This window comes from Gallinula chloropus (genome assembly GCF_964237585.1).
Source record: "Gallinula chloropus genome assembly, chromosome: 8".
Taxonomy (NCBI): Eukaryota; Metazoa; Chordata; class Aves; order Gruiformes; family Rallidae; genus Gallinula; species Gallinula chloropus.
Window position 1 is genome coordinate 1,112,060 of NC_140093.1, and position 16,702 is coordinate 1,128,761.

Sequence of the window (16,702 nt, forward strand, 5' to 3'; positions counted from 1 at the left end):
ATTTGGTGGCCTCTTGGTGTGAAGGAAAAACCACTCTTCTGTTCTCCCTAAATGACAAGCAGCGCGTGGTATGTACCTGTGTGTCTGTGTGTGTGTGTGTGTGTCTGTGTGTGAGTGTGTGAGACAGGAGAGAATTTAAATTTCCTGACTGACATTGAGTAGCGTTGGAAATAATTTACCTAGAAGACATCTTGGTTATTGTGCAGTTGAGGAACCTGTTTCAAGACCTGTGTCTCTGTGTTAATGAGTTTTCCCTTCTCCTTTTCAGACGCTGGGTTATGGGCAAGTCAGAAAGCCAGATGGACATAACTGAAATGAATACTCCAAAACCAAAGAAGAAACTGCGATGGAGTGCCCTGGAAATCGGGCTGGCTGTTCTAGTGATCCTGCTAACGATCGTGGCAGTTACCATGATAGTTCTGTATGCAACACATGACGGTCAGTACGTGTAAATGTCTCTGAATATACAAATACTTAGGAATATACATGTATTTTAAAAAATTAAGTAATTAAGAAATTATTAATATACAGTAAAAAACCCAAACCAATCCAAGAAGCTGCATGTATTACAGTGTTATATTAGAAAAGACTTGTGTGGTGCATATATCTGTGCTACATAAAAACTATTAAGGAAATAACGAGGTCAGCTCAGAATTATTTGCTTGATAATAGAAAACTGTACCTTACCCAGTGTCTAAAATGAGATTAGTAGTAGCTGCTCTATCATAACCATATTTCATACATATAACTGTATGCAGTTATTTAAATGTAAAGCTGCATCCATACTTCTTATATCTGGACACAGAGACAAAACTCTTACCCAGCATTTGTTCACTCAGAGTTGTGGTGAACACCAAACATCTGCTTGCTCTGACTTAGCACTACTTTGCTTTGCAATTAATGCTTCAGTAAGTAGGAAAGTCTACAAAAGGCCACACTGCTGAAGGGAACCAGGACACAGTGCTTCCTCCATACCCCTGTATACGCATGAGAATTCCTCTTACAGGCTGGTGCAGCGAGGACTCTCAGTGTAGTCATGCTAAGAGGTTTTGTGATTCTGCAGCCATACCAGAATACTTGAAAATAATTCCATTCAGGGGTGAATACTCTGATAATTTTTGGAAAAGAAAATACAGAGAAGCTAAAATTTCCATTTGGGGTCAAGCTAGAATGTTTCCTTATATCGGAAATTAAACGCTCTGTTTCATTTTACAGTACTTAACAATTTTGTTTAAACTTTTTATAGTCTAGCTCAATTATGGAATGGAAAAATGCCTTTCTGAAATGAAAAATAAAAGAATGTTTTATTTCTAAAGTCTCAGAAGGAAACATGTTCAAGTTCCTGAACCCTGTATTTTGTTCAGAAGACTTCAGAGTGAATGTCTCAGAATTTTCATGTAATGCCTCAAAAATCTCCTTGTCGTTGTAAGGCATCAGACTGACTTTGCAACTATATTCACTCCATTTGTTATTTTTCTCTAAATTTCTTCTTTGTTATGAAAATAATATTTTCCCATCTCTGATGGATATGGCATTTTCCACTGAGGACTAAAAAAATTCCACATGATGAGAGACCAGCACCAAATGACCCTAAAGGGATGAAGACGATGCTATTGTTAGATCTTGATCCTATAAATAGTCACTTAGTGTAAGGTGCCCATTCATCTTTCTCTTACTGTACACTGCACTTACAAGCAATTCTAAAGTGACCCTCAACGAAAATGGTGTTTATTATATTGACATTCAGTAAAGAATGATTGCATTCTTTTTTAGATGGGGTTTGCAAGACACCAGACTGTATAAAATCAGGTAAGAATGAAAATATATACCTTTTAAACTAATTTCTGTCTTTTTAAAACATGTAATGTTCCCATCCAACTGCAGACAAGTATGGCACTTTGAAGCATGGGATCTGCTAAGCCAGGTTATCTTAGCATAGTTCTTCTGCAGATGTAAAATCTCATGATGTGGTATTGTCACAAAGTCATTGGGGTCTGGCTAGTGAAAGGCTTAGAACCTCCAAAGAATGCCCCAGCCTCCCCTTCAAGGGAGCCATAAGATGGCTTTTCCCTACACCCATCTCCAAGTCAGGATTCAACCAGAGGCTATGTCTCCAGAGAAGGTATAGGAAAAGAAAGTCATGATCGAGAGCCCTTAGAGATGCCATACTGCTGCTTGAGGAGATGCAGTATTAATCTTCCATGTCCAAAAAACTTTCTCAATTTTACAGTCTAACAAGCTAATGTCATCTTTCAGTAACAACTGCATAAAAACTTCTTAGTTCTGGTCTGAACTCTACTGGAAAGCTGCTAAAATGCATCAGAGAAACGCTGAGTTCCATACTACATATCCTCTTGTAGTTGCTCTCCCTCTCCCCTCACCTGTAGTTCTCTTATGCTTTCTGTTTTCTCCAGATCAATTAATGCTGTTTCCTTTTTTGCCTAATGTACTTCTCCACATCCCCTTTATCTTTGTAAGACTTCCTCCAGCTCATTAATACAGTCTGACTTCAGGCTGGGAAGCAGCCTCTCGCATTCCTCAAAAGCAAGCAGCATTTATCTGGCTGTGCCAACATACATTTCAAAGGGGCTGCATGCCAGCTCTGCCCAGCTTTCTCCTTTCATGCCATTTTCCATGGCCAAACGGTTGAGAGGTCTTCATGCACTTGCAGCAGCCTTCTCCAAGTCGGAAAGAGAGCCCTGCATCATCAGTGTATCATCACTGATGGTATCTGTTCAGCCCTATAAACAGGACTGTCTTGATTATGTGTTTTTCTGGGAAGCTTCTTAACATGGGGCCCCTGAAATCTCTCTTGGTGGTACTTTTTGGTAGGCATTCCTCCTTTGCTTTCTTCACCCCTGTAGCATAACTTGGCCACACAGTTCACAGAGGCTGTGGCCCAGTCACAGCGGGCAGCAAAAACTGGGAGCTCAGAACACGGCTCGTTCCCCAGCACCCACACTGTGGCCTCTCATCTTACCAAGCAAGTATCTTGCATGTTGTTCAACTGGGGTAACCTCACACTGGAAAGCATCATAAACATTCTAATAGCTCTGTGTTATCTTCATGTCAAGTGGAACTCATACCTTCTGTGTAGATTCTGTACATGATGAGTGACCCCTTTGGAATGTAAGAGAAAAGACAGTCCTAGGAGGAGCCAGAGACCCAGGATGTCAATAGGGGACACAGGAAAGGTGGTGAGGAGTCGGAAGGGGTTTGAGAGTCAGCACGCAAGGAAGTGTACATGCTTGCAAGGGAAGTTTATGTAATGTAAGTACAGTTGTTAAGGGATCTGAGGTACACAGCACCCCATGGGAGTATTCCAAACAGTTTTGATTCACGGGTCCTATTTAGACTTGCAGACACGCCAGGAACAGCATAGAAAGGTCATTATCCTGGTTCCTTATGTCCGTGGGACTACTCATGTTAGGTCTCATTTTAGACAGGAGCCAAAGTATTGAGGGTGGCTGTGGCCACAGCACAGTCTCAGTATCTACAGGGTTTATTTCAGGTAGTCATCACTGTCTTTTAGTTACACTGCCAAGGTGCTCTTCTGCCACCATGAAAGCTCATGCTGTGGTTTAAAAAATGATTGAATTAGTTATTAACTAGATTTGTTTCAATGCCTGAGGATGCTCCTTACAGCTCTGTAAAAGAAGTTCAGACAGACTCTGCAATGACAGATGAACTCGGAAAAGCAGTAGAAGGCTTGGAGAAATGAGGCATCCTGTAAACTGAAGGTCTGGCAAGAAGTGGCTAACTGAATTAAGAATAATTTTACTCTTTTATGCTTCCATTGCCTGGCACAGGCTGCCCAGGGAGGTGGTTGAGTCACCTTCCCTGGATGTGTTCATAAAAAGGGTAGATGAGGTACTTAGGATATGGTTTAGCATAGGATGGGAATGGTTGGACTTGATGATTTTCAAAGGTCTTTTCCAACCTTGTGATTCTGTAAAAGAGTTAACAGCCTGTGGATATTTAAGAGAAAAAATAAACATTCTTACTGAGTGTAGGGTGATCAATGCAGAAGGATGTGAAAGGATTGCAGTAATAACATTGATGGGGAAAAGTGGCAGGCTCACAAAGTTACCTACCAGGGTGAAGAAGGAGCACTGTTTAAAAATACAAATTGCCTCAATTCAACAGAGATAATCATGGCATATAAAATGAAAAATGTGAAACAGAAACCCAGGCAAAAGGTAGCTGGTGTACTTACAGGTGTTAATACTTGGCATGTACATGCAAGGCTCCTGAGAGGCAAACAGTGATCTGATTAAGCTATAGTGTTATAATTAAGTTATAGCTGTGGGGCTGTACCTCACATACGACCTAACAGATGCAAAAGCAATAATCAAACTGGAACACTTCTGACTGTATGAGTGACCTGGGCTAGTGGAGGGTGTACCTGCATGGCAGGGGTTTGAAGGTCCCTTCCCACCCAGCCCAGTCCGTGGTTCTGTATTATGGTCTGTGGCAGTCCTGTGTGCTTCTGCCTAGCAGGGGGCAGTTTCCAGGCGCCACTGGCATTCTGCATGGGCTGTTGGGCTGCTGTAGCAGTGCAGTCAGCCGATGCAGGAAGCAGGTAGGACCAGGAAGCCCCCATGAAGTCAGGATGTGCTAGCTGTTAGAGAACCCTCAGTTCCAGATCCTGCTCCTGCCTGTAAATTACTCAGAATGGATGGCTCTGAGCAAAGTTGGGAATTACCAGCTTGAATTTTAAATTGTTATTTGTTAACTGAGCCAGGATTTCCATGTCTCACCTTGGTATGATGCATTTAAGTTAGGAACTGCTAGAAAAGTGTTGGGGCTTCTCCCCTTCTGTGGCCATGAAGTGAAATATAGTCAGATTATGAAACAGGGAGGCAAGTGTTGGTAAGGATGTAATCACCCAGAAGACTTTGGTGATTAGAATCACTAGCGTGAGCAAGTTCTTGGCTCCAGATACAGAACACTCACTATCATGGCCCAGAATGGTCTGAGCTTCAAAAATAGTTCAGAGAGTTTGTCAGAATTATGTAATTTGAGAACAAAATAAATTAAGGTTTTTAAAATGCAGTGTAAAGTGCTTAAACCTGAGAAATAAGCTGCATTATTGCTGTTTAATAAAAACATTACTGGCATGAATTTAATACCACTTCAGGCCAGGATTTCGTAGCAGTTCCATCTTTAATTTGGCTGCTGCTTTCAGACCACACAGGATAGTACACAGGAGGAGTTAGATAAATGCAGATAGAAAGAAGGAAGTCTGAACTTCAGAGAATGTGTCGTGGTCTTTCAAGAACTATAGTTAGGAGCAGATGCTACTGCAGTGGAAATGCCTCACGCCACAACTGACCGATACCAGGACAGGGTTTCAGAGTGAATTGCAACACGGTTCATTAGGTACCAGCCACTGAAACAGAATGAAGTGAAGATGCTGACAGAAATAATACATTTAATAGAAGAACTTCAAATAAATGACCAGAGGGAAAAAGAGGTGATGAAAATGGAACTGGTTATGCACAGGGTAAAACAGCAGTACCTCCACAGTAATGTAATGGAGGCTTGAGAAATCCAGTGCAGTGGGTGCACGGAGTTACCACATGATCTGTACATCTGAGCATTTCTCTTCTGACTTCCCTGAGCTCAGACAGCCCAGGCTGATGAGAATAAGGAATTTTGATCTCTCTCATACCAGTTTCACCTAGGTAAGCATATTGTGTTTCTCCTATATGCTCCCCAGGTCACTGGATGTTATGTCAGGTTATATTACTTTATTTGTAAGCTATTAAAGCAACAACGGGCAATCAGGAGCACTACAATAAATTAATCATTAAAAGTAATAGAGATAAAACTGCATTCTTCAGCACCAGGAAACTGAATAAACAAGTTGTAATCATAGTGAACCCAAACACTGGTTCATCAAAGCAATTCTGAGGACTAATGAAAAGCACACCATGTGTTACCTGTATTTGTGTACATGTAAATTAACCTGTATTAGAATTAAAAGAACAAAATATTCATCAGCCTCTCCCTTAAAATTTCCAGAGCAAAACTCCCTCAGTGTGTACAGCCATGAACTTACCATGAAGCTTCTTTGGGCACAATATAAGTGACTTAGAGCATGTTTAGGATCCTGTCCAGCCCAATTGGTCCCACTGATTTTGTAGGGGCAGCTCATGCATCATTCATTGGTAATTGATTCACATTTCATTGATTTTAATATATCTATGGTATCAGACAAACAGTGAATGGTTATCTTGGGGTGCAGATGTGCAAACTACACTCATGAGGAGAGCATTCTTCAGGAGAATACTTAATGTATGTGTTTTGCATGAAGCCCTAACTGAAAGACTGCATTTCCCCAGATAGAGCTCCTTCAGTTTCATCTGCAGTATTTAAACTTCAACTTTTGGTACTCTTTAAATTTTGATTATCTAATATTGGCTGGCCTGGGCTTAGGATGGATGCTGACTTTTGTGTGACAGTAGTAGGCAACAAAGATTACAAACTGCTGCAGACTACAAATAGAGCAGCCTGATTCCCCAGTCAGAGCAAGGTCTGATACTGCATAGACTTAAGAAGATGTAGATTTCTCCTGGGTTTTGTTGTTTGAGGGTTTTTTTTGCAGAAGTGGTAAGCTGGTGGGTAAGAGCCAGAAGATTTCTCTATCCTACTGTTACTTTTTGGCAGGGCTGGCACACAGCTCCGAATGAGCTGGCTCTGCTCTCTGGTCCTAGCTCTTAAAGTCTTTGTTCCTGGACTAACACATGCCAAGATAATCCAAGGGACAGCGTTGCCCTTCTGTTGCTCCAGCAGAGAGATTCATAAGGACGCCCATAAAACGGGAGATGTTAGGAATAACTAACACCTGGTAACAGGTAATCGCGACTTCCCTGGCAATGCTTCCCGGTGTTTGAGCACCCTATAGTAAGAACTTGGTTGGACTTGATGATCTTAAAGGTCTTTTCCATCCTTGTGATTCTGTGAAGTTTTTCCTAAGCTCAAAAGGATCTATTTTCCTTATTTCTGTATGTTCCCATCGACTCTTCTCCAAGTTTACAGGCAGAGGGGAAGTTCCTCACTCTAACAGGCTGGATGGAAGGACTGCTTGCTTGCCTTTCTCAAGAATGGGTAGAAAGCAAGCGTTAAATTAAACTCAGGAAAAACATGACTGAATTTCACGATCTCTGGCTGTTGTCCTGTGTCCTTTCAGTCTGAGGTCAGCCTGCCACTGGCTTCAGAAGGAAAAGAATCAGGTGCTAGGCATCGTACCTATTTCCACTGTGGGGTTTATGCTGCTTAGGCAGTCTAAAATTGAAATGTCTGGGTTCATGGCTTTTTCCATCTTCCAAGCACTGGAACACTGTAAAACCATCAGATGTTGGCTGAAAATATAACACCCTTAAGTCAACTGAAGATCCTAAGAAAAACAGGGGTGGGAGGCAAATCAACATAAATACTGTAGACTGCCTGTCCTCTTCATTTCCACCAGCATGAGAGACATGGAAAATACTGAAAGTGCTGGAGAAATAACTATAAATATTTGACTCGCCCATGTGGGAGGAATGAACTTGCAGTCACAAGCCTCAGTGTTTACTAAAAATAATGTCTGAAAAATGGGAAGGATATTCAGTATCCTGGGAAATTCGGACGTGTCACTGGCTCCTGCTTGAATCCTAGCATCTCTCCCCTCTGTGAGAGACTGTGCTGGCATACTGGAGGGGAAGCAGTCTAGGTGGAAGAGACGTTAAAAGAAAAAAAAAGCCACGGAAGGTTTATGGACAGCAGCTGGGGAACTGTCATCAGCGACTCGGGTTTCACTAGAGAAGCCCGTGTCACACTCGGTCAGTGACAGGTTAGTCTTTGACAAGCCACTGCAGGAGGGTCAACAGGGACAGCAAGTATCAGTTGTAGAAAAAATGGGGAGTAACTCTTAAAAAATCAGTGTAGATTCAGGAAAATGTTAATAGGAAGAGTACTGACAAGAACTTAAACGGGTACGACAAAGTCGTTACTGTATTGAAATAGGCTGGATTCAGCTGAGCCTGGATCATACTAATTATTTAAATTACACTGTAGTGGATCCTTAACCTCTGATTTGTCTTGTATTTTTAATTTCTCTTTTCACCACATTTCAGTAGAGAGAAATGTAAGTCAGTAAGTGAAACACCTTACACTTATTTAAACCTGAACGACTCACAGGGAGTAGGTACGTTAGTTTACCCATCAGTAAACAGAGACAGTGGAACAGTATGTATATTATGGGCAGTAAAGGAAGAGTAATTCACTGTTTCCTGACTAGGACTTTGGTCTAGAACATTCAAGATGGCTTGAGCCTGTTCTAAACTAAAGGCAAGACATTTTTTGCTTCCCTCTCCAGAGGAAACAAGTGTATTTGTTTCTTTTCTCTCAATGCTTTGTCTCATTTCCCAGCGGCCCGAATCCTTGAGAACATGGACACCACGGCAGAGCCTTGCAATGACTTCTACCAATATGCCTGTGGAGGGTGGCTGAAGAGGAACATCATCCCAGAAACCAGCTCCCGTTATAGCAACTTTGACATTTTAAGAGACGAACTAGAAGTTGTTTTAAAAGGTCAGTGGGGTTTATGTTTGGGGACTATATAAAGTTTCTTCTTTGGCTTACATGTTATCCTAATAAGATGTGGTTGTCTAGTACAGCTTAAAATACAAGCAAGTATTTCAGTTGCTTTGTGCAGTTCAGGACAAATCTACCTCCAGCTGTTTGCTTGGAGAAAGCTGTGGAGGTTACGCTGCTGTGTCCCAGCATTGAGCAGACCTGACCCTTCTGGTCTCTGTGCTCATCTGCATATTAGCAGAGCTGAAATCGCTGCCCTCACACCTAACAGCAGCAGCCAAGCTAGGTGAAGAAGAGAGGTCATCCTGTGGCCACCTCTGCAATGCTGGCAGTTGCTCTCTGTGTGCCCTGCATATCTGTATTCCACCAGCTAAATCCCAAAGAGCAGGCAAGGGATTTTCTCACTAGTCACCTCATAAACTTAGGTATTTCCACAAAATGTGTCAAATTGTCCACACTGGCCTGTTTCAGATGAAAATAAGAGATAAAGAAGTCACTTTATCCTCATAAAACATTCCCCAAATCACTCTCTCAAGGCTGAGTATCCTTTTTGTACTTTGCAACGCTTCTGCTTTTGCTGGGTGTGCAGTTTGTGGATGCCACAGTGTTCCTCAGGCTTCAGTTTCTGTGGAGCAGAGCAATTGCAAAGTAGTAATTAGAGTAGTGGTACTTAGCATCCACCCTCTGGTCCTCAGGATGGTACCCATGATGGTTCCTTCAGTATCTTTCCAGTAAAGGTCAGATATTAGGACATATTTACTGTCTGTTTCAGATGTCCTCGACACACCAAGCAGTAACGACATAACAGCGGTGCAGAAGGCAAAAACCCTGTACAGATCATGCATAAATGAAAGTAAGTATCTCCTGCATCTCATCTTCACTGTCAGCAATACCTATATCCTCCTAATTTCTGTACATGCTGTCTCAGAAATTCATGAAAACTGCAATGTGTCCATTCTGTAGAGTCAAATAAGACCATCAATAGTAACACCAGTATTGTCTCCTGTTTTGCTAGCTTTGTTATTTCAGGTGAGATTACATTGCTCTTCATTACCAGTTTGCTGCAGATATTTAAACTCACATCCTTTCAAAAATTACCAGCAATGAGGTGAGAAATAACTGCCACACTAGGCTTCCAGAAAGACAGGGAGATCCTTTATTTCAGGAATTTGAGCTAGATCCTGGCACTAGAATGAGCAGTAAAGCAGTTAGCAGGGCTTCCCGAATCACATGGTTTTACAGTTACTACAATGTTAGTTCTCAAAACTGTTACTTCAGGCTGTCTGCAGAGTGAAGATATGATTGTTCTTGATGTCATCATCACAAGGATTTGCATCTGCTGTGTGCAGTCATTACAGAAATGCTTTTTAGCACAGTCATACATCAGAGCATACTCGTAGTGATGGTGAAAACATTTATCAGCTTCATTATTCTGAGCTCATTACACTAGGGTAACATTTCTAAACTGTCTGGTAACTCATTTTATCTTCCCAACAGCTACCATTGACAGCAGAGGTGGAAAGCCTCTGATCAGCTTATTGCCAGATGTATCTGACTGGCCCGTAGCAACAACTAACTGGGAATCTTCCTATGGTGAGATGATCCCTGTTTATTTCCTTTTCAGCTAAAATGTCTAAATCATCCTACTCTTCACTGCTTCCCAAAACCAGAGCCTGAGTACCCCTTTCATTTGCTTAGGTACTGCTTGGACAGCTGAGGCAGCCATTGCACAGCTCAACTCCAGATATGGAAAGAAGGTCCTTATTAATTTTTTTGTGGGCACAGATGATAAAAACTCCACAGCACACATCATTCATGTAAGTCTGCCTGGCAGGGATTGCCTTGTTGATCATTAAAATTGCAGCAAAATAGCTAGAAGCAGAGGCATAAATGTTAGCCAGGAGAAACAGGAGTGATGGGAATTCTACCAGAGCAGGTTGTAGATGAGTTTATGAATCTATGTAGCTTTCTAACTGAAATTGTAAGTTTCACAGTGTGCTGCCCCTTCTCAGAGTTAACATCTTTCTGTGCACTCCTACACTCTTGCTCTCACTGAGATGAGGGTGATGGAGGCATATATAGACATAGAGACACAACTGATGTGTACACTGGAGAGACGACAGACATGGTCTACTCATATGTGTGCAAGCAAAGAAGTAAACAGGATTTCCTTACCTCGTGCTTCAGGCAGAAGCTCTGTCCCTGACAGCCTGGGCTATGGTCCCAATGGCAGAAAGCCCACAGAGGGCTTGTGTTTTTACAAGGTATTCAGATGCCAAAGTACTAATGGGACCTGCAGTCAGCTGGCACAGATGAGAAGGTGGCTGAGGGCATTTGCATAAGGAGTATGTTGAGAGTGCCCTGCCTGTAAATGTGAGATGACCTCTGAAAATGGAAAACCCAGAGGAACACAGCACTACGTACAGTGAATCTTCACCAGCTATTCCTGAGTAGCAAAGGTCTAACCTTCCTTGTCAGTGGGTAGATAGATCCTTGACCACTGCACATGTATGAATTTCAAAGATGCAATAACTGTCTTGTTTGTCTCTGGACTGTTTTGCCTTCTGTACATCCACTGTTTTCACACCTGTCACATGTAGCATGTGTTGTTCAGCACAGGGAGAAAAAGACTGAAAAGACAGAGAAGTAAAAGGAGAGTGAAAAGAATTCAGGGAGGGCAATTCAAGGAGAGAAGGTCCCTTTGGCAGAAAATAATTTGTCAAGAGTGAAGAATCTACAGCCTGTAATTCAGAAAAGAATAGTACAGTGCTGTGCTGCTTTGTCCTTAAGCACTTTCACATTTTTATTTGAATTTATAGATTGATCAGCCTGGGCTGGGCCTGCCTTCTCGTGACTACTACGAGTGCACTGGTGCATACAAAGAGGTAAGATGAAGCCTACATGTTAGAAGCTTTAGCCTGTATTTGCAAGGCAGACATATCCTCAAGAATGGGGATAGGCAAAGAGCAGGAAGAGTCCTTCCTCAAAGAGAGTCCCTGGGAAACATCTCTGGGAGAACTGGAGTAGAAAGGTAAACAGGATGAGCATTTAAACAGGCTGATCTGCTGGTGAGAACAGCATGTGTGACAGGCTGAAGAAAGGAGTTCCAACATGGTAAGTGTGTGAGAAGGCAAGAGAGCCAAAAGGGAAATGAAGAGTATACAGGGAAATGAAATGAAGGGCAAGTAGAAGTAGGCTGGCTAGGAATGGGAGGGACTGTAATGAGTGTCGTGAAGATGAGGTGTAATGTTATGCCATAAATGTTAGTGACCTAGTTTGTTCTGCTGGCAGCCCCAGGAGCCAAGGGGTCTTGTCCTGCTCCAGCTGCCAGTAGGTACCAATGGTCCCTGCTCTGCATGAGGAGGCTGCACATTCCTCTGGCATCACCACCCTGGACATCCCAACGCGTCTCCCTTTCAATGTCCCTCTCCCTTCTCTTCCATTCCACTTTTAATCACTGAACATGTATGTGGAAGAAAAGTAGTAGCTTTTCCACACAATTCCCGTGTGGTTGTGCAAGTCAGAAGGGAATCAGCTACTTGACTTTTTAGGACCTCTTGGAAGGAAATAATGTGAAATGAGTTAGCTTTGGGACACAGCCTCTGCCAGGCTCCTCAGCTGAACCAAGGTGCCTCATACCTGTCCGAGTTGTACTGAGATAGGACATGAGAGCTCATGGATCCCCCCTGGTCTGTCACCACAAAAAGGATGCCTTTGCTGAGCTATCACTGGCTGGCATCCATCAGCAAGGGCTGGAGCTGTCAGTGGAGTCCAGGTGGTCATATGGCCAACAGGCTTAGGAAGAGCAAAGAACCATTCAGAACTGAAGACACGCTTTTCTGTATGAAAGATCTGGAAAGATCACATTCCCTGAGGCCACTGCTGAATGAAAATGCTGCAGAATTTGCTTCCCTGACATCTCATATGGTCTTTGATTCGTGTTTTGGTCTTAGTCGGACACATTCTCATTCACCTGTTGGCACTGACACTCTGTATCCCTTGTTGCTAATCCTGGATGTGTGAAGTCCTTGAGAGCTGCAGTATATGTGTTTGTTGAAGTCATGTAGCTGTAACTGTACCACAGTAACCTTTAATTAGCCAGTTTTCTTCTCTGTAATAAATGCAAAGTGTACAAAACATTGGGGGTTCATAGGTAGTTTGCTGACATGCTAACAGGTCATGCTGTAATACTGATTACCTTTAATTACAGATCACATGCTAGTAAAGACAATCATTACCATATTAACTGCTTTACATGGCTATCTGGTGTCAGGGCCTCCTGGAGCTGGCTCATGTATCACAGGTTGCCCCCTTCCTTGCATCACCTCCACAGCAGCACTACAAGACAATTCCCGTTCTCATCTCTGACCTACCTGAAAGCATCATACTACCTTCTGCTGCTGGAGAGTAGAGGAGGAAGTGTTGTTAAAAACCAGCAGAGATTTATTGCTGAAAGGCAGATTGATAATACAAGGGTGGATACTTGGAGAGACAGGCGTTCCTCCTTTCAGCCCCTGCATGCTGACAGCAGCATTTCTTGGCTCTGCTTCCTGCGCTGTCATTCTACTCTTTGAGCTGGATGTAGCAACAAGCACTTTCACCTCTGACTTTGTCAGGACTTCCCACCCTGAGCCTGCAAGTGGAATTTGTGAAAAATATATTTTAAAAATCTTTTTCTCTCTCAAGATGTACAAGAGGAGGTATTCTGATGTCTTAAGTTCCCACTTGGATATCCAAGAGTATTTATTCTTGCATTCCATCTGCAGTTAGCTGACTTGGCTCTTTGCTACCTGACCAAACGATGATCTGCACTTTAGGCCAAAAATAAAGCCCACTGATTGGTACCTGAAGGTCTTTGTTGACTTACTGGTTTGGGGTAATGTCAGTGTTGAATTTCTGTAAATCCTATTTGGGTATTAACAATGGTATTTACAGGCTTGGGATGCACTCTCTGTTGTGACTTGCAGCTGTCAGTGGTTTCATGGGCTTTTCTCTTTCTGGTAAAATCATCTCTCCTGATTAAAAGCACTGCTGATTGCCCAGTCCTTCAGGAGGCAGTGAGCCACCTCTCTTCTTGAGTTCTGCTGCTCAGTTTTCCAGCACACACAGCATTGTTGGTGGTTCCTGAGACTGACAGGAGATGGATGGTGAGGAAGGTGGTCACCAGAATGGCTGTATAAACACAGCACTTACTGAAGGGCTGCATCCCACCAAAGTATTGCCATTAATAAGGCTGATGACAGGCACACTGTACTACTCCTAGGCTTTGTCACTGTGTTAGTAGATTGTACTATTTTGTGGAAAGTTATTTATCCTTAGAAAGATAAGATGTATTTTTATTTGCATTTTAAAAAGCGTGTTGAAACCAGCGTTTCTCTTGGTAGAAAAAAGTGACTTATCAAGGGGGAATTAGAATAATACTGAGCTCCATAAAATGTAATGAGATCAGTGGATATTTGGCAGTGTAACTATACTGCCATACTTACATTCTTATTCTTGGTGAATTGTTACGTTAAATTTAATATATACTACATTTTCTATAGTGCATCTGGCTTTACTAAATTTAGATACAGCAACAGGATTTCTAAATGTTCCAAGAAGCAACAGAGGAGGTACAGTGCTTGGGAGAGTAATGTTCCCACAACGCTAATTCAACACAGTCCATCAGCATTTCTCTGGGTTTTATGTTTCTGGGAACGTTGCTCTCTGGAAACAGTATTTTTGGAAGTTGTAATTAAACTGAGCTAGAAAAAACACGGGTGATGGTTGAAATGTGGACGTACAACTGTCTCAATTTAAATAATGAAAACACAGTGCAGTAGGTGAGTGCTCAGCTGTGAACAGTGCCACAAATCACAGCCATTTTCCATGAGGGAATGTGCAAAGTTGATTTCTGTTTGTGATCTAACAGTATTTCAGAATAAATTACTATTACACTGTTTAAGAAAGGGATGAAGAACTGTAGCTTATACAAATGAAGATGAAATCTTAAAGACAATCAAGGTGTGCTTCACTTCAAAGAGTTTTGTCATTAAAATGTTTGTGTTTTTTCCACAGGCATGTTCTGCCTATGTTGATTTCATGATCTCTGTGGCTAAACTAATCCTACAAGAAAGAAACGTGACTTTCAAAGAGAGTGAGATTTCTGAACAAATGACAAGAGTTATGGACCTGGAGAAAGAGATTGCTAATGTAAGAGAAACATTTTTAAAGTATCCTTTAAATAACCGACTTTTTTCTTGCTACCTAAGAAAGCCAATTGTAGGCTGAGTTCTTGAGTTACTTGCTAATGTTATTTTGTGGGACCAAAACCTGACCAAAAATGTGTGGGGCCTGGAACACCTAAGAGGAGCACATAGTATGACAGACAAGCCTTCTAATGAGCAGGGGAAGGTATTTGAGTTAGCTGTTTTCCAAATAGCCACACGTTTTACCCTAATCTGTTCACAGAAGCCTGTCAAGAGAAGAGAGAGACAGGGAGAGATGGGGTTTGTGTCGAGTCTCTTGCAGAAAGCCGGTTCTGGGAACTGCTTTCGGGCCTCCTGCCCCTTTGTTCCGTCTCCCCGTGGTTATCCGAGCAGGAGATTCCCAACCCCTGGCCTGCCCTGCAGCACAGACTCATGTTTGTCCTGCACAAGCTGCTCCACAAAGCTGATTGTTCCAAGTGCATTTTTAATCAAACGCTGCTCTCCACTAAGTGTGGTTGGAGAAACAGCCAGAATTTAAACTTGCATGAGAAAAGCAACTGGGACTTCGAGCATTGGGGAGCAGAACCATGGCCTGAGATTATTAAACATTTCAGAAGGACCTGAAGCTGAGGAGGACTGTAAAACAGGCTGGATACAAGCTTTCTAGCTTCAGCTATTTTTCAAGTTACACTGATAGTAAGGGCATGTATTTGGCAGAGGAAGATCTCCTCCCCCCCAATTTGTGTAAGTTAAACGCTCCGATTTTTATTTCCTTCTGAGAAACTCACTCTGGGCTCAGCTCCGAGAGGAAAAGGCATTAAAAGAAAAGGAATTAATTGGAGAAAGATTTGAAGGGGGTATGAAAGGAAACCACAACGGCAATGTCTCTACAACAGCTGCTGCTGGTAGAGAATGCAGTTGGTGCTGGGTAAACTGCTGTTGTCTCAGTTTTCAATTGAAAACTCAGCACCAGCCTGAGTGTTGCTGGAAGACATCTGGCATTGTGCTCTTGGGAATTTGTTAAACACAGAAAAAAACACTGAATGCACAATAGATTAGGAGAGGAAGTGGGAGAGAAACCTTTTAAAAGAGAGAAAATCACGACTTGATTTTTCAGAACCGTGTAAATGGGTAAAATCTACTGTTGGGTGTTGCTGAGCAAGTCAGTTCAGAGTGCTCAAGGCAGGGGTGATGTAGGGTCTCCCATCAATTACTCCCACGGATCCCAAGGGCACTTCCTTGTGCTGGGAGTCAGGACTCCCTTTCTATACAGTGGTTGCAGAAAGAACTTTACCAGCTAGAGCATGCATCCTGATCAGAACGCTCCCACTGCATTCCTGCCACAGGCACTGGTCACCCTGTGCACAATAAATACATCTCCCTTGTTCCCTTCTCCCAAAGTTCTGCACCTTGCATCATCCCATGATGATGCACATACCTTGTGTCAATGTACTCTGGTAATGGTGTCTCCTCAGTGCTTTGAGTGGGGTGACTCAGAAATTTAGTTAATCTGTTCTTTCCTTTTGTCTATTTTCTGTCTATAAAACACTGTCCATATTTAGATACAGGGTACTTTACAATTAATGCAAACTTACAGTAGTGTGTTAAGCCAGAAATACCTGTTTTCTTTCATTTCCACTTCCCTGCAAACTGACTCAAAGTAAATCCTCATTTTCTCACGATCAACTTTGATAGGCAACTACAAAGTCAGAAGACAGAAACGATCCCCTTTTGCTGTACAATAAAATGACCCTGGCACAGCTGCAGAACAACTTCTCATTGGAAATCGATAATAAGGTGAGTGATCAATAACCTGATAGTTCCACCTCCTGTTTATGACTGTTGAGATTAACCCATGAAGCCTCACAGTTTTTTTCTTTAAAAGATAGTTCTTTCTTGAGCTGAGAGGTGAAACTGAACAGGATACAGCATAT

At 42.3% G+C, this 16,702-nt stretch overlaps 1 protein-coding gene across 2 annotated transcripts in view; it reads left to right on the plus strand.

Annotated features, from left to right (window-relative positions):
• Positions 1–278: 278 nt before the first annotated feature.
• Positions 279–16,702, plus strand: part of MME (membrane metalloendopeptidase) — a gene marked incomplete at its 5' end in the record, with an annotated part of 37,334 nt that continues 20,910 nt past the window's right edge. For both annotated transcript variants that reach the window (XM_084267132.1, XM_084267133.1), the window contains 9 exons: positions 279–438; positions 1,774–1,809; positions 8,416–8,577; positions 9,353–9,433; positions 10,078–10,173; positions 10,279–10,397; positions 11,400–11,465; positions 14,638–14,772; positions 16,464–16,565. In XM_084267132.1, coding sequence (XP_084123258.1) covers positions 279–438; positions 1,774–1,809; positions 8,416–8,577; positions 9,353–9,433; positions 10,078–10,173; positions 10,279–10,397; positions 11,400–11,465; positions 14,638–14,772; positions 16,464–16,565 — 957 coding nt within the window. The remainder of the gene's footprint in view (positions 439–1,773; positions 1,810–8,415; positions 8,578–9,352; positions 9,434–10,077; positions 10,174–10,278; positions 10,398–11,399; positions 11,466–14,637; positions 14,773–16,463; positions 16,566–16,702) is intronic.